We start from the raw sequence: 13897 nt of genomic DNA, 5'->3' as shown, positions 1-13897 counted from the left end.
GCATTTTTGGATTTAATTTATTAAGGTGACAATTTCTATATTACACATCTTTCATTTACATCAGAAATTAAACAGGAAAAGAAAATAGAGTGTTACCATAAACCTCTTATTAAAACCTTTCTTTTACAAAAGAAAATTTGTTATTGACACCATTTACAACTTCTTTTCATATACAGGAGAGTGACAGTGGTTTAGTTGTATCCTGGAAAACGAGATTTAAAAAAAAAAAACAAAACCCAACAAATACGGAGCGGTGAATTATGATATTTACACAATTGCTTAACTAATATGTCCCCGGGATTTTTAATGTGTGATTAAAACGACATCCTGCATCGGGGGTGACAATCTGAGGCGAAACTGTAAATAGGCAACTTTACCAATCGACTGTTGATCATCATACATTCATTATTTGAACTTCGTCTCAGTAGTTGGCATCCCAGCTGAAGTCACGACGTGTCCCCCAGCTCGAGTCTTTCAGCTTTTTCCACACTGGTGCAGGTCCTTGTTGCTTCTCCACAGTAGGACTACGAGGGTCTGACCGAAGCCAGAGTATTAACTTATAATGAAAGCAACCCGTGCGGGAAACCGGTTATAAAGAATACCTGATGTCTACGGGTGGAAATAAGGCTACCTGAAGGCTAATGACAGACACCGCTGGATGCCTCACATGCTGCGAGAAAATAAAAGTGCTGTGCTTTGTCAGACTAACATCACCTGTTTCTCAGTTGACCACACCTCTCTTCTCAGTGTGTATTTAAACTTCACTCCAAAACCCCCCACCGCATTCTACATCCAAGATAAATTAGTAGTTTAATCATCTTTAAGTGTGCTACTGCTGATCAGGTGTGTGACGCTAAACTATCCCGTTTCTAGACACACTCGACACAGGGTGAAGCATCGGGAGGTTTTCTTTCATCTGTTCTCAATCCAAGCTGTTTTTGGAATCCATAATTAACAAGAGATCCTCGGCCACATGATTTCACCGCGTGTCAGTGTTTCACTTTCAATCCATCAGTAAAAACAACCGACAGGAACAGGAACAGAGGTAAAACGCTCCTTTAAGTGGAAAAAGGGAAGACGAAAGTTTTAAATACTGCATCTTTCTTTGACCAAATGTTAAATAAATATTTTTTAAATTCTTCTAATTCACTCTGTTGAGCATTAAAAAGTCAAAATAAGACGAGAGAGCCGACACTCAAATTCAAAATGCTACATGTTGGTGTGTGTGAAGAGCTACATGCGATTTGTTTTAACGTGTTCATTCAAAATGCCTGTTAAGATTTTTTTAAAAATTGATTTGGTTTGACTTTGTTTTGGTGTTTTTTCACTTTAGAAATCATTATTCATGCCTAAAGGACTTCTTTAGGAGCTTGTTTTTGTCGTCCCACGAATTAAAAGACGGGAAATGTCTTTAAAGCTGATGCTAAGATGAATAACTTACATGTTTCTAGGAGAACACTCTAATCCATGATGTCCCATTCCACATCACGGCGTGCAAACTCTGGCCCTATAAAACTAGGGTCAGTTTAAGTTCTGCTCCACCACTTGTTTAAAACATGGAGGCTGCAACACTTTTCACAATCATAAATCGATTCACAGATCAAATACTGTATCACCAGGAACACAAAGCAGGCGTGTCTCCCAAATCTCTCCGAAGCACCAAGATTGTCTGTTATTTCTGCGTTAATTTGAAGCACTACTTTTTTTAGAAACTCACCAAGTCAAAGCTAACGTCTTAGACTGCCACGTGTTACTCGTCCGCTTTAGTCAATAAAAAGAAATCCAGATCAAAAATGTGAGGTTCTTCCTAATCCAACAAAGAATATTAGAACAACAAAAGTGGCTTTTTTTTTTTTTTTTTTTTTTTGGTGGAACTTTCTTTTAAAGAAAAACCAATAAACAAACAAAACAAAAACAACAACACACCCCCTCGATCTTGTGTTAAATTCATTACCGCTGTGATCCGGTGACTCTTCTGACCAACCTGCCATCAAACGGTCACGTGCAGGGAAAGGAGACGCTACTGTAGTCCTGGTAAGCAGATGTCACGGAGGGCGAGTTTTCAGGTTCCCATGCGTAATTTTGGCAAACATTCTGAGAGACAGGAGCAGCTTGTGTGTTTTGGTTTACGACGATACAAAATTTTTCCTCGTGCCAGTCGGGCGTTGAGAGGCCTGCTGGGAGCTCGGTGTGCCGGGCGGACGCCCTAAAAATCCCAACGACATGCAGGCAACGATCTTGCACACGCTCCCGTAGAAGTACCATAGAGGCGCATGCATGTATGGGTGCAAACTCCCAAAACACCCTCCCGCTCTGAGGAGGCTCCCTGATTTGACTGGTGAATTTTATTCCTTCAGACTCCTGCACCCAGAGTTTCAGCTTCCCCGGGTGTCTCTCACTCCTGTCCAAAGCCTTCTGTCTCCTCAATGGCGAACATCAGCTTCTCTTTCAGTTGCTCGTAGCTCTTATAAGGCGGCAGGTCCAGTCTGTTGAAGCTGGGAAAACAACAGCAGAAATATATTTTAGCTCGACTTCATTTCACTTCAAAGTCTTTTACAAACAGCTGAAGATGAGAATCAGACAAAACTTTTGACCCACGAGTGACGACTTCCTCACAAGACTTTTTCTGGTAGCTGCCTGGAATTATCTCCTCACATGTAACAGCTAGCCAAGCAAAGAAAGCAAACTAAAGCTGGAAATGCACCAGCTTCTTACAGTAAACTGCCACTAATCATTCATTTAAAAAAAAAAAAAAACTGATAGAATAGAATAGAATATCCTGTATTACTCCCACAAGGGTAAATGTGCAACATCACAGCAGCAAAGTGACAGAAAGAAAAGCATGAAAACACGACTATAAATAAAGGAGGCGAGGTATATACACCATATACACAATATAAATAAGACAAACAGAAGAACACGAGGAGACCAAGAACACAAATTTCAGAATATTTACATGATCCACACAAAGTCTGCTCTGCAGCCACAGACTCACCATGTGTGACTTCTAGGGAGCCAGTTTTCTTTTCCGACCTTCTCAATACAGAACTTCTGAGGACCGTTGCTTCCTAAAAAGTTAAGCAGGAGTTCATTCAACAAACCACCATCAGTGTGACAGATTAAACTGAGAAACCACAAGTTATTAACTTTACAGTTTCCAAGCCAACATTTGAAAAACTATAAATGGTTTAATTTAGAACTTACAGAAAGGTAGAAATATGCAACTAAATAATCAACAAACAACAGGTTTGTACAAAATCAAAACAGAACGGAACCCTTTGCGTTTGAATGAGGCTCAGAGTGGTATCCTGACATCGGCAATCAGCATTTACGATTAAACGCTAACTTAAAAAGTTGTCATTACCCATGAGGTCGGCGAAACCTCCGACAGGCAGACGACACGTCCCAGTGACAAACTGCAGCAGCCTCATCCTCTTCTCGTTGTCCATCTCCTTTATGAACTGCAGGGAAAAGATTATACAACTTATTAAATCAGCTACGAGTACAACAAACAGCATCATCCTGCATAAACTACTGTCAGAGGTCAGAGATGCACTTTTTAACCCACAGAACACCAAGCAGTTTCTATCACATTTTTATTAGCTTAAGCTTATTTTTCACTGCAATATAAAGTCCTGCACCTCCGTGGAAACGGCAAGGAGTAGAGGGAACTCAAAAATGTCTTTTGCGCAGTGTTTAAAGATTCTTGTTAGTGCAAAGGTTTTGTTTTTGGAAAATTGTGGAATAAAGTATACAATATCTTGATGGAATATCACAATTTCAGGCTTCTTAGATCTTAGTTTATCAATAGAACGGCACATAACAGATGAGCAGCTAGAGCACCAACACAAACTTCAAAAGATGGATTTTAATGGTTTGTACCTTTGACAACTTGTGTAATTTGTGTACTTTTTTCTAACTTGTCAGTGCGATTTTGGCCACAGAGAGTTACCACAATACCCCTCAAACATAGAAATAGTTCTATATAAATACATAAACTAGTGTGCAGAATATTTTACAGTGGAGAACAGATATAAATGGATCACCGTTGTAGCGTCACACTGACCTGCCAGAACCACATGATCTGTTTGCTGCTGCGAGCGTAGTGTCTGTAGATGGTGTTTCTCTGCCAGTCTGCCAGGTCGATCTCCTGCATACCGCACAGCATCACCTGGAACAGGACACACAGAGTTTAGACCAAAGACGTGGGTCTCCTCTTCTGCAGCACAAAAAGCAACATGTAGTGCGAGCGTCTGAGCGTCTAAACGTACTTCTAGCTCCTTAGCGTCAAAGTACTGCAGGTACTGCTGAGGGAGGACCTCGTTGAAGCCTTCAAAGAAAGCCTGCGTCTGCTCCTCCACTCCTCTGGACAGCCGCCACTCTGCCACCAGTCTGTAGGAGACACACACACACACCCACTAAGTCTACAATAACACTGAATTTATATGTTCTGTTTGGATGAAAACTTCATTTAGGAACACACTGAACCAACCACAGAACAGGATCAATACCGTAGAACAACCTAATAGAACCATGGACATGAACTAAGCACTGAATTAAGTTGATAAAAACCCACCGGATGTACTCCTCCTTGTTCTCCTCTGTAACCTGGATGTCTCCTCCTCCTGGCTTCAGTTCATGAGTGGTGACTTCCCCCAAGATCTCCTTGTCAACAGAGAAGAACATCTCCAGGCCGCACTCCTCGATGTCGTTGTCCCTAAAGAGCAGCGGAGAGCGTCAGACTCCTCCAACAGTCAGCGCCATTCAATCCAGCAGCACTCGACCTGCCTCACATTTCTCTTCCCCTTTGCTGTTATGTGTTAAACTTATATTGCATTCCAGACACTGACTGTCTGACAGACACAGCATGATGTACCACTAGTCACTATTTTTTTTAACCTGTTGACACACAGGTGGATCCCAACTCTGCGGGCCTCAAGATTGTGTTTTTCATGGTGTTGTACACGTTTATATTGGGGGATTTGCTGTTGCTAAGATCGAAATTGGTGTCTTCATTTATACCTTAGCTACACTTGCAAGTCAGCTGACTTCAGATTCAACTAGCTAAGACTAGTTAAGGAAAAACACGGTGCACTTGATTGGTTTATCGGGCGCGACTAATAGAATGTTTAATAGGTCGCACGATTATGAAAAAGTTTCGTCGCGCTTGTTGATTTTTGTTCACATGTGTGATCCAAGTTCCATGAGATGAAAAGCAAACTGACTACAGTCCCCTCCGATTCACATTCAATTCATCAGCGATTAGGTTTTGACAAGTAATCCTACGAATAAAACACTTCTTGCAGACTCAAACACAAAGACTTGCCTCTTGTACTTGTACAGTGCAGCATCAGAGAATCAAATCATCCACTGGCACGTACTCAGCAAAACGCTATAAACGGATTCCCCTCAGGGTTTAAACTTTCACTCAATAAATGACAAGTGAGACATAAAGCGGGCGTACGCAAGTTTATAATCTTTCACAGCGAACTAAACGACCACACGGAATAAAAAAAATGCCTCGCCTTTTAAATTTGCCATAAATTTAGGATCCTACATCTCTCAAACTGTTCTCCACACGACAGCCTACAGATGCTACTCACTTGATCCACATGAGGGAATTGTAGAACTCGGGATCGATTGACTCCAGGTCTTTGAGGGCCAACGGCTTGTTCAGGATGCGCTTGTAAAACGGCAGCGAGAAACCGGTGTCGATGAACTTGCCGTGGAAAAGAGCCTGAGGGACAAAAACGCTGCGTCATTGTTTGATTCCATTTATTCCAGACGTCCTCTACTGATCTGTCCTCAGAAAACTCATGCAAGACGACCGCGGGGTCAAACGACTAACCATGGCGATGAAGCGTCCGATGAACTTGAAGTACTTGAGGTGGTCGGGGTTGATGTAGGAGGCCGGGTTGATCTGAAGACAGTAGTTGTCTTTGCCGGCGTATTCAAACAGGCAGTACATGGGGTTCAGAACCTCGTGGGACAACAGGAAGAACCACTCCCTGTAAGAGACGACGCAGCAAACATTAGCTCGTCACTGCAAACCTGCCTTTGTAATGATACAACAATAATAACTTTATTTATGCAGCACCTTTAAGAACGGCGTTCACAAGGCGCTTTGACAGTAAAAACATGCAACACAGAGACAATCAAGGAAGTCTGAAGAATAAAAGAATTAAAAACGACATCACATCAAAGACCTAGGCAGCTAGAAATTAAGAAACAAAAACAAAAGAGAACATGTAAACAGGTGGATAGTGCATAAAAACAGAATGAAACACTAAAAGTAATTAAAGCTAAACGTAAACTTCACAAGTTGACAAAAGTGGGTTTTAAGAAGTGATTTAAAAGAAGTTACTGACTCAGCAAGCCTTATCTCTTCAGGCAGGTCGTTCTAAAGCTCGGTCACCCTTAGATTTAAGCCTCGACTTCGGAGCGACCAAAAGGGAACCACCTGAGGATCTAAGGCTGCGAGCGGGCTCATAAGGGGTCGACAGATCAGAAATGTAGTTTGTGGCGAGACCCTGGCGAGCTTTAAAAGTGATCAGTACAATCTTAAAATCAATTCTAAAACAAACATGGAGCCGGCAGAGGGAAGCCGAGATAGGCGTGATGTGATGTCGTCTGTTTAAACCGGTAAGAAGCCGAGCTGCTGGAGGCGAGAGAGAGACTCATCGGGAACGCCAGAAAAGAGGGAGGGAGGGAGTTGCAATAATAAAGACCGAGAAAAGATGAGTGCATGTAGAATTTTTTCCAGATCCAGGTGTGAGAACATCGGCTTGATTTTGGAGACTGTTCTGATTTGGAGGAAGCAAGACTGGATAACTTTTTTGATATGTGGAGCGACACTGAGGTCTGAGTCAAATAAAACGCTTACATTTCTGGTAACGTTAGTGGACAATGGACTGAGGTTGTTGGTGGTGTCTTTATGAAGACAACAGTCCCAAACTTCAGCTACAGTCTAGTTCAGCCTCTAATCAGTCAAAAGTAAAGCAAGTTACAAAAGATCCAAACCATTCTTTAGATATGGATCAAACTAATTTCTTTTTTTTTTTTAAAGTTATTTTTTGGCCTTTTTGCCTTTATTTGAGAGGACAGTTGAAAGAGAAACAGGAAAGTGGGGAGAAGAATGGGGGAAGGGCCATGAGCGGGATTCGAACCCATGGCCGCTGCATTGGAGACTATAGCCCCTGTACATGGGTCGCCAGCTCAACCAGGTGAGCTATGGCAGCGGCCCGATCAAACTAATTTCAATTGAACTTCATGTTCTGCAACAACAAAACTTGCGAGAGCACACAGTTTCTCACTCACCTGGCGACGCCCCCGTAGTCGAGGCCTTCTTCTCCAGGGAAGATGATCCAGAGCCTCCTTCGCAGATCCTGAGCGTTGTTGAAGCTCATTATCTAAAATAAGGAGAATGAAACAATAAACTGGTGGTGTGGTCACTGTATCACTGTACACAGAAGAATAACTCAGGATATTATAGCTTCTCTCAGGCTCTTAAGCACATTTGCAGAACCGCTGTTGCACTTTTCAACCCAGAAAACTGCAAACTTGTGCATGCAACAGGTTTGGAGTCAATTCACTGTGCCTCATTAGATGTTCACCTGTACTCCCTGCACTTTTTCTGTGTTATGCTGTGGTAACAGATGAACACAAGCCCTTCAAACTATACATGGGAACGATAATAAGAGATAATAAGGAGCTCCTACGTAGAATTTACACATTAATATTAATTCTCTATTCCCTCCAGATAAAACATGGATATACAGGACAATGTACATCTCCATCATTGATTTTTTTGTGTACACCAACATATTTAAATTATACATTTGAGTTCCACCCAACAAATGCACCACTGCAGCTAGAGGCAGAGTAGATAAAGCGCCATACCTTAATAGCAAACAACAACAACAACAGCTTGAGAGGAAAAGCTTCGGTGAGTCACTGTACCTGCTGGAATGAGTCCTCAAACAGGGTTTTTCTGGACACCGTGATCTTGATGTGTTGAGGCATTGACAGTTGCTGGAGAAAAAAAGGAAAAACGTCAGGAGGATTTAGCACCCAGTTAGTCATGGCAGGACACCTAGTGATTCATTTTTACGCTAAAGAGTCGCAGTCACTCCACCCCTGAAGACTGAATTATTACTGTCTGCATCTGTATTGACTGTACGATGTTTGGCTGATGTCTATAAAAGACTAAAACAAGCACGGACTGCGCTCTCCTCTACAGCACATGTACGACCAACACACACAGGTGTCATTAATCTACATATACAGTTGAAACCAGAAGTCAACATACACTGAATAAAAAGTGAGTGTATGTAAACTTCTGACTTTGAAGAAAGGAATTAAAAAAATTCTCTGTCTCGTTATTCTGGCATTTAGCAAATAGAAATGATTTTGATAATCCTAACAGGAAACGTTTAGTCTGATTTGACGTCAGACAGTGAGAAATAAAAGGTTATGTGTCTTTTTATACAGTGTACGTAAACTTCTGGTTTCAACTATAAATAAGTGAGTTTAGACATGGCTAATTTAATCACTTCAAAAAACAAATTTACCTGAAATAAACTTGATTTCTTGCATTATTATCACTGACATGACTCAAAGTAGATTGCGACGCAGCCCCATCAAGTACAGAATGACACAAATTTATCTTGCAAGATTATTATTATCGCACACGATGCCTGATTTGGGCGAGCTTGTACCACAAAAGTCAAAGATTGCAGTTTTTATTTTAAGCCTATCAGTGAAACGAGCAGCGACATGGCAAAAGCATGATTGCATGATCCCTCGCACATAATATGTAACTGCAAAAAAATAATAATACCGTAATTTCCGGACTACTGAGCGCACCTGCATATAAGCCGCACCAAAGAAAACCAGTTTTGTACATATAGAGGCCGCACTTGTCTATAAGCTGGAGGTGTCTATGAGATATTTACACAGAAAGATTTTTTAAACTTTTAATTAAATGTGTACCGGTAACATACACAAATACGTAAATGCTTTTTTCCAAACAGTTCCTGTAACACAGCTGGTTAAAAAACTAAAACTACAGCAGCCTACCAGGAGAAGTCATTGATCGCTATCTTCATCTTCCTCCCGCACTAAAACCACTAAAGTCGTCTTCTTCAGTGTCCAAATTGAACAGCCTCAGAATTACTTCGTCACACACTTCCTCAGTCTCTCTTTCGTTGTCACTCTGACTTTTGTCTCGAGGCAAATTTGTAAAAATCGTAAAAATCCATAAATTAGGCGCACCATTGTTGAAGCCGTAGTGTTAAAAGCGTGTGAAAAAGGTAGCGGCTTATAGTCCGGAAATTACGGTAGTTCTTTCCTAATAAAGAATAAACTGAATCAGTCTACTGATGCAATGATGGGAAAGAAACATGATGCTCAAGAATAAGTAAATCCTGTCAAACTGTTTCCCGTCTTGAGTCTTACCTGGCACCAGAATCTGAAGTATTGTACTTTGGCTTTGAAGTCTCGAACGTAGGTGATCTGAGGTCCATTTTCACTGTGACAAAAAAACAGAGACAGACAAATGATTTAACATCTCAAAACATACTAAATGTTATTGTAAGATACTTGTGTGCTTGTATCATGAGCTTGTATTTGGTGCTTATGTCATCATGACGCCACGATCCTCGATGCAGATTTACTGGCAGGTGCGACTACACTCAAGTTAAAGCTGGCGTAACTACAAAAAGAGCAACAGCACAATAGCCTTTGTAAAGGTGTAAATATGTTGAGGACGCTTTAGTCAGACGCTGCTGCTGCTGCTGCTGCTGCTGCTGCTGTCAGTGTATTGTCGCATTCTTGTCCCGGTTCGCAAAACTGGTTTTCCGACCGCTGGAAACAAAGCAAGAGTAATTGATGCCGCGTCATGTCAGGGCGATGCGTCACAAGGTCTAAATATACCTGCTGAAACTGAACTCCCGAAACAACAGAGCTTCCTGCTGAGCTGCTACATCGTCAAATTTAACTAAAAATGAAAAAAAAAAATACTTGGAAAAAATGACCCATCAGCTTTAAGTAAGTATTTATGTCTGAGAAGCAGCTTTAGGAGTTAATTTATAACATTATGCCACAAACAGTAGATCTGGCTGGCAACACATGACGCTCACCTCATGTGTGGCTTGTAAAGGTGCTGAAAAGACTACGTACAGCCAGAAAGTTACTGACAAGAGAGTCCAGGCAACATGTAGTCAATGTACGAAGGAGTTCTTTTTCTTTTGAATTTAACCTTTCATGCATGTGCCCATTTCCACTGAAGTAAATGCTTCAGCCTGTTTTTAGTGACTTCCTAAACTCTCAGAATGCCTTTTAAAATCAGGAAACACGTCTGCATAGGTGTGTATCTAGTCTTCACATATCCTGACAACCGTTTCATACTCGACGAGTTTAAAGCGGATGAGCAGTGGTTCTTTTTTTTGTTTTTGTGCCGTTCAGCCTGACATTAGGTTGCCTGTCAGTGGAGCACCTGTTTTTGGATAATCGGACTCACTAGATGTAGGCTGCGTATGTCACTCCTCCCCTTCTGCTGTCTACGTATTAACAAAATTGTCTTCGCTACAGGAAACGACAGCCTACCCACAATAAAGGTTTGGGAACTATTTGGCTGGTCCAGTGAGGCAGTCCTGATGGTTTTTTCAGTAAATTAGTCATTTAATGACAGTTTTTGCCTCCCTGCATGTATATGTTTGACCAAAAACAATTCCCTCCCCACTATTTTGAGGGGGCATCGTTGCTACATCCTTGGTTTAGCTCCATTCAATATGACTGGTTTAAAAAAAAATAAAAAATACAAAAAAGTCAAAGCGATTTTCCCCTCGATAGCAAAATGACAACAAGGTTATTCTGTGCTGCACAATGGTCTAGTTGCTGGGAGGGCAAGATTGTGCCACATTGGTCTGTAAATATCCGATATAACCACTGACAGCAGGCTTTGCATTAGCTCCAATTAATGCAAAGACGTGGTAACACACTGCTTCCTCATCAGTTGTTGAGCATCGTCTTTAGTTAGCAAGCTTGCTTGTGTCTTACGAGAGTCCTAGAAGGCTGAAGATTTAAAGACAACGACATGATGGAAGACGTACAGTGAGGATTTTCCAGTGCGAGGGTCGATGTAGGTGGTGGTTCTCCTGTTGTGGTCGACAAAGTAAGGAATGCCATCAACGGTGAACCTCATCTCCCAGCCTTCTGGGAGCGGCTTCTCATTCAACAACCTGAAAAATGAGACCAAACGTTTGGTGACGGGCGGCTTTAGGAGAAGTGCAAAAAACAATACAGGAAAATAAGTTCATGATGTACAGCTGAAAGAAGTTTACACACACTGTATAAAAAGACATAACTTATTTATTTTTTCACTATTTGACATTAAATGTGACTAAACCCTTCCTGTTTTAGGTCAGTTAGGATTACCAAAATTATTTCTATTTGCTTATCCTAACTGGTTTTATGTCTTTTTATACAGTGTATGTAAACTTCTGGTTTCAACTGTGTACACATGTTCATCTGATAATGCCTGCAGGGAAATACACCATCACACACACAGACTAACCCTTGTGTTCGTGGGTCCTCCCACTGCGTTGACCGTGTTGGATGATGCACAAAGTAAACTCTGCCATTGCTGTCCGTTCTTTTCTCTGAAAAGACATCATAACAATCAGTCAATTATCAGGTTACCAGTCCAGTGCTTCACTTCAGTTTAGGGCGGCTACTTGTCAAGGATTAGGAATAGACTAATCAGATCCAGCATTTTTTAAAAATGATTTCTGCAGCGTGAACATAAGTAAACTGAGGCATTACGACAAAGTTTTATATTGGAGTTTATGTTATTGTCAATTTTTACACCACAATTTTCTTCTTATTGCAAATTGTGCATCATCTCTTTGATTACTAATAATCTGCATATGATTTGAAAAGACTTCTAGTTTGTAGAAAGTCTATAATTTCCACCACCACCTCTTATTTCACAGAAACTTCAAATTCTACATACATTTACCTGCCACCATCAAAGTTAAAACCCATAAAGACTGTGTGTTTAACATGATACAGATAGGATGAAGCATTTTATACGGCATCGTAAAAAACAGCCAATAGGTCTGACAGGAAAACAATCAAATAGACTAAATCTGCAGAACTAAAGGAAGAAATTCAGTGACATTTTTCTGGTGCAAAGGAAAAAACTCCAGACCACAAGGGCTCCCGAATCTGAAGAGATTTCAGCTGCAACTTTGAATTTCTGCATGTGTCTGAAATCATTGTTGAAAACTAACAAACATTTTGGTTTACGTGTGTATTTAAACCGAAATGCTCTGATGATCTCACCCCATCCATGTGGCAGAGGTCCGAGAGGATCAAACTCCTTGTTCTGAGTGACGGAGACCTGGTCTTGTAGCTACACAGGAGAAAAACAGAATTAATAGGAATCAAAAAGCACCTGAAGAACAGCGACGTTAGCTGCATTTGTAAATGCACGAGGTATAACAGGTGAACTGGATATGAGGGCAGGAAGAATAAGTTAGATTGTAAAGGCCCGATACTTCCTTGTCTCACATGTCCCTACAGCTTAAAATGCCTCAAAGATGGTTTGTTCTGAAAACCAATGAGCTGCTGCTTTCTGCGTTTGCGATTGACGGCGTGACACAAAACAGCAGATTACACAGCTGCTGACACCGAGAGACCAGGACCTTTCTACTACTTCTAACTTTCTCTCTGGATTTGCAGCACAGTCGTTGTTTTTGCCTTATGGGTCATTTCATGCCAACTCAGCGAGGGCCTCCAAGTTGAGGTCGTGGATTTTCTTGAAATAAATAACGCAAATCTTCTACCCAAACTACGGAATCTTGCAAAATCCTACAAATCTACTTAACATACTTTTTGAGTTATGAGTTAAAAAAAAAAAAAAAAAAAAAAGCCCTCTGTGTTAATTTTTATAACATCAGTGATTCTTTTAAAGCCTCACCAATAACTGATTAAAATTTTTTTTTTTTTTTACTGAATATCCCAGAAACCTTGTGTTCATGTCAATAGCTTATGCAGTTTTTGTTTTTTCTTAACAGAAATTAAAATAAAAAAAATCTATAATTTATCATCAAAATGAAAAATCTCTCCACTAATATTCACTCAATTCCAACCAAATTTTAGTTGTGGGTAGAAACAACTTAGTTTTGTCATATTAAAATGTTATTTGGTGCTGCATCTTAGATTGACTGCCACAGGTCTTCCTGAAATTTGCTTTGGAGCTGGAAAATCCCCCTTTTGGGATATTTTAGCAGTATTTTTTGTCAGGAAGGATCGTTTTTTATTTCTTAAAATTTTCTTAAGGGAATGTCTTCATATCCATTGAAAACATGTTAAAAATTTAAAGATGTGATTCTGAGATCGGGCTGACTTGACCTGGAACGACTCTTATGTGTACGGTGAGTTTGTCAGACAACGCTGAAGTTATAAAATCAGAGGGTAAGCAGTACATACTTCACAGAGCTCCGACCTGTGGGCATAGGATAAGATAAGATAACCCTTTATTAGTCCCACATTTGCAGCGTTAGAGCAATACCATTAAAGCTAATGGTAGCATTAGCTGAATTAGTCATGCAATATGCTAACACTGAGGATTTTCCAATTGTTTGCATGACATTACCATCATAAACAAAAGTAATCCACTGGGCCTTTAGTTCCTCAGATGCTTGTGTTTGCTCTCGCCGTCAGCAGAACATTTGGAGTGCTTTGCCTGTGGCTAGAACACTTTAGAGTTAGCAGAAGCAGCTCTAGAAAGTAAATAAACCTGATGAACTGAGAGACAGCTGCTCATTCTGAACGGTTTACCGGGAAGCAGCGGGAAGGGAGGAGGCAGAGTTACGCAAAGTTTAAGCCAGAC

The 13897-nt window shown here is 40.8% G+C and overlaps 1 protein-coding gene across 1 annotated transcript; it reads right to left on the bottom strand.

Moving 5' to 3' along the window:
• LOC103366646 (E3 ubiquitin-protein ligase Itchy) lies at positions 1-12415 on the bottom strand (the record flags this gene model as incomplete). The annotated part of the gene is made up of 14 exons (XM_008294420.1): positions 1-2495; positions 2996-3068; positions 3365-3461; positions 4067-4171; positions 4272-4392; positions 4577-4717; positions 5604-5737; positions 5849-6008; positions 7318-7409; positions 7960-8031; positions 9457-9529; positions 11112-11240; positions 11576-11660; positions 12346-12415. Coding segments are annotated over 14 exons (1452 nt in total), but the record flags the coding sequence as incomplete, so codon positions are not given.
• Between the last annotated feature and the right edge of the window lie 1482 nt (positions 12416-13897).

This window comes from Stegastes partitus, unplaced genomic scaffold, assembly GCF_000690725.1.
Source record: "Stegastes partitus isolate 25-593 unplaced genomic scaffold, Stegastes_partitus-1.0.2 Scaffold962, whole genome shotgun sequence".
In the NCBI taxonomy this organism is placed as follows: Eukaryota; Metazoa; Chordata; class Actinopteri; family Pomacentridae; genus Stegastes; species Stegastes partitus.
Note: the sequence above shows the minus strand (reverse complement) of the source record. Positions and strands in the feature narration are given on the sequence as shown.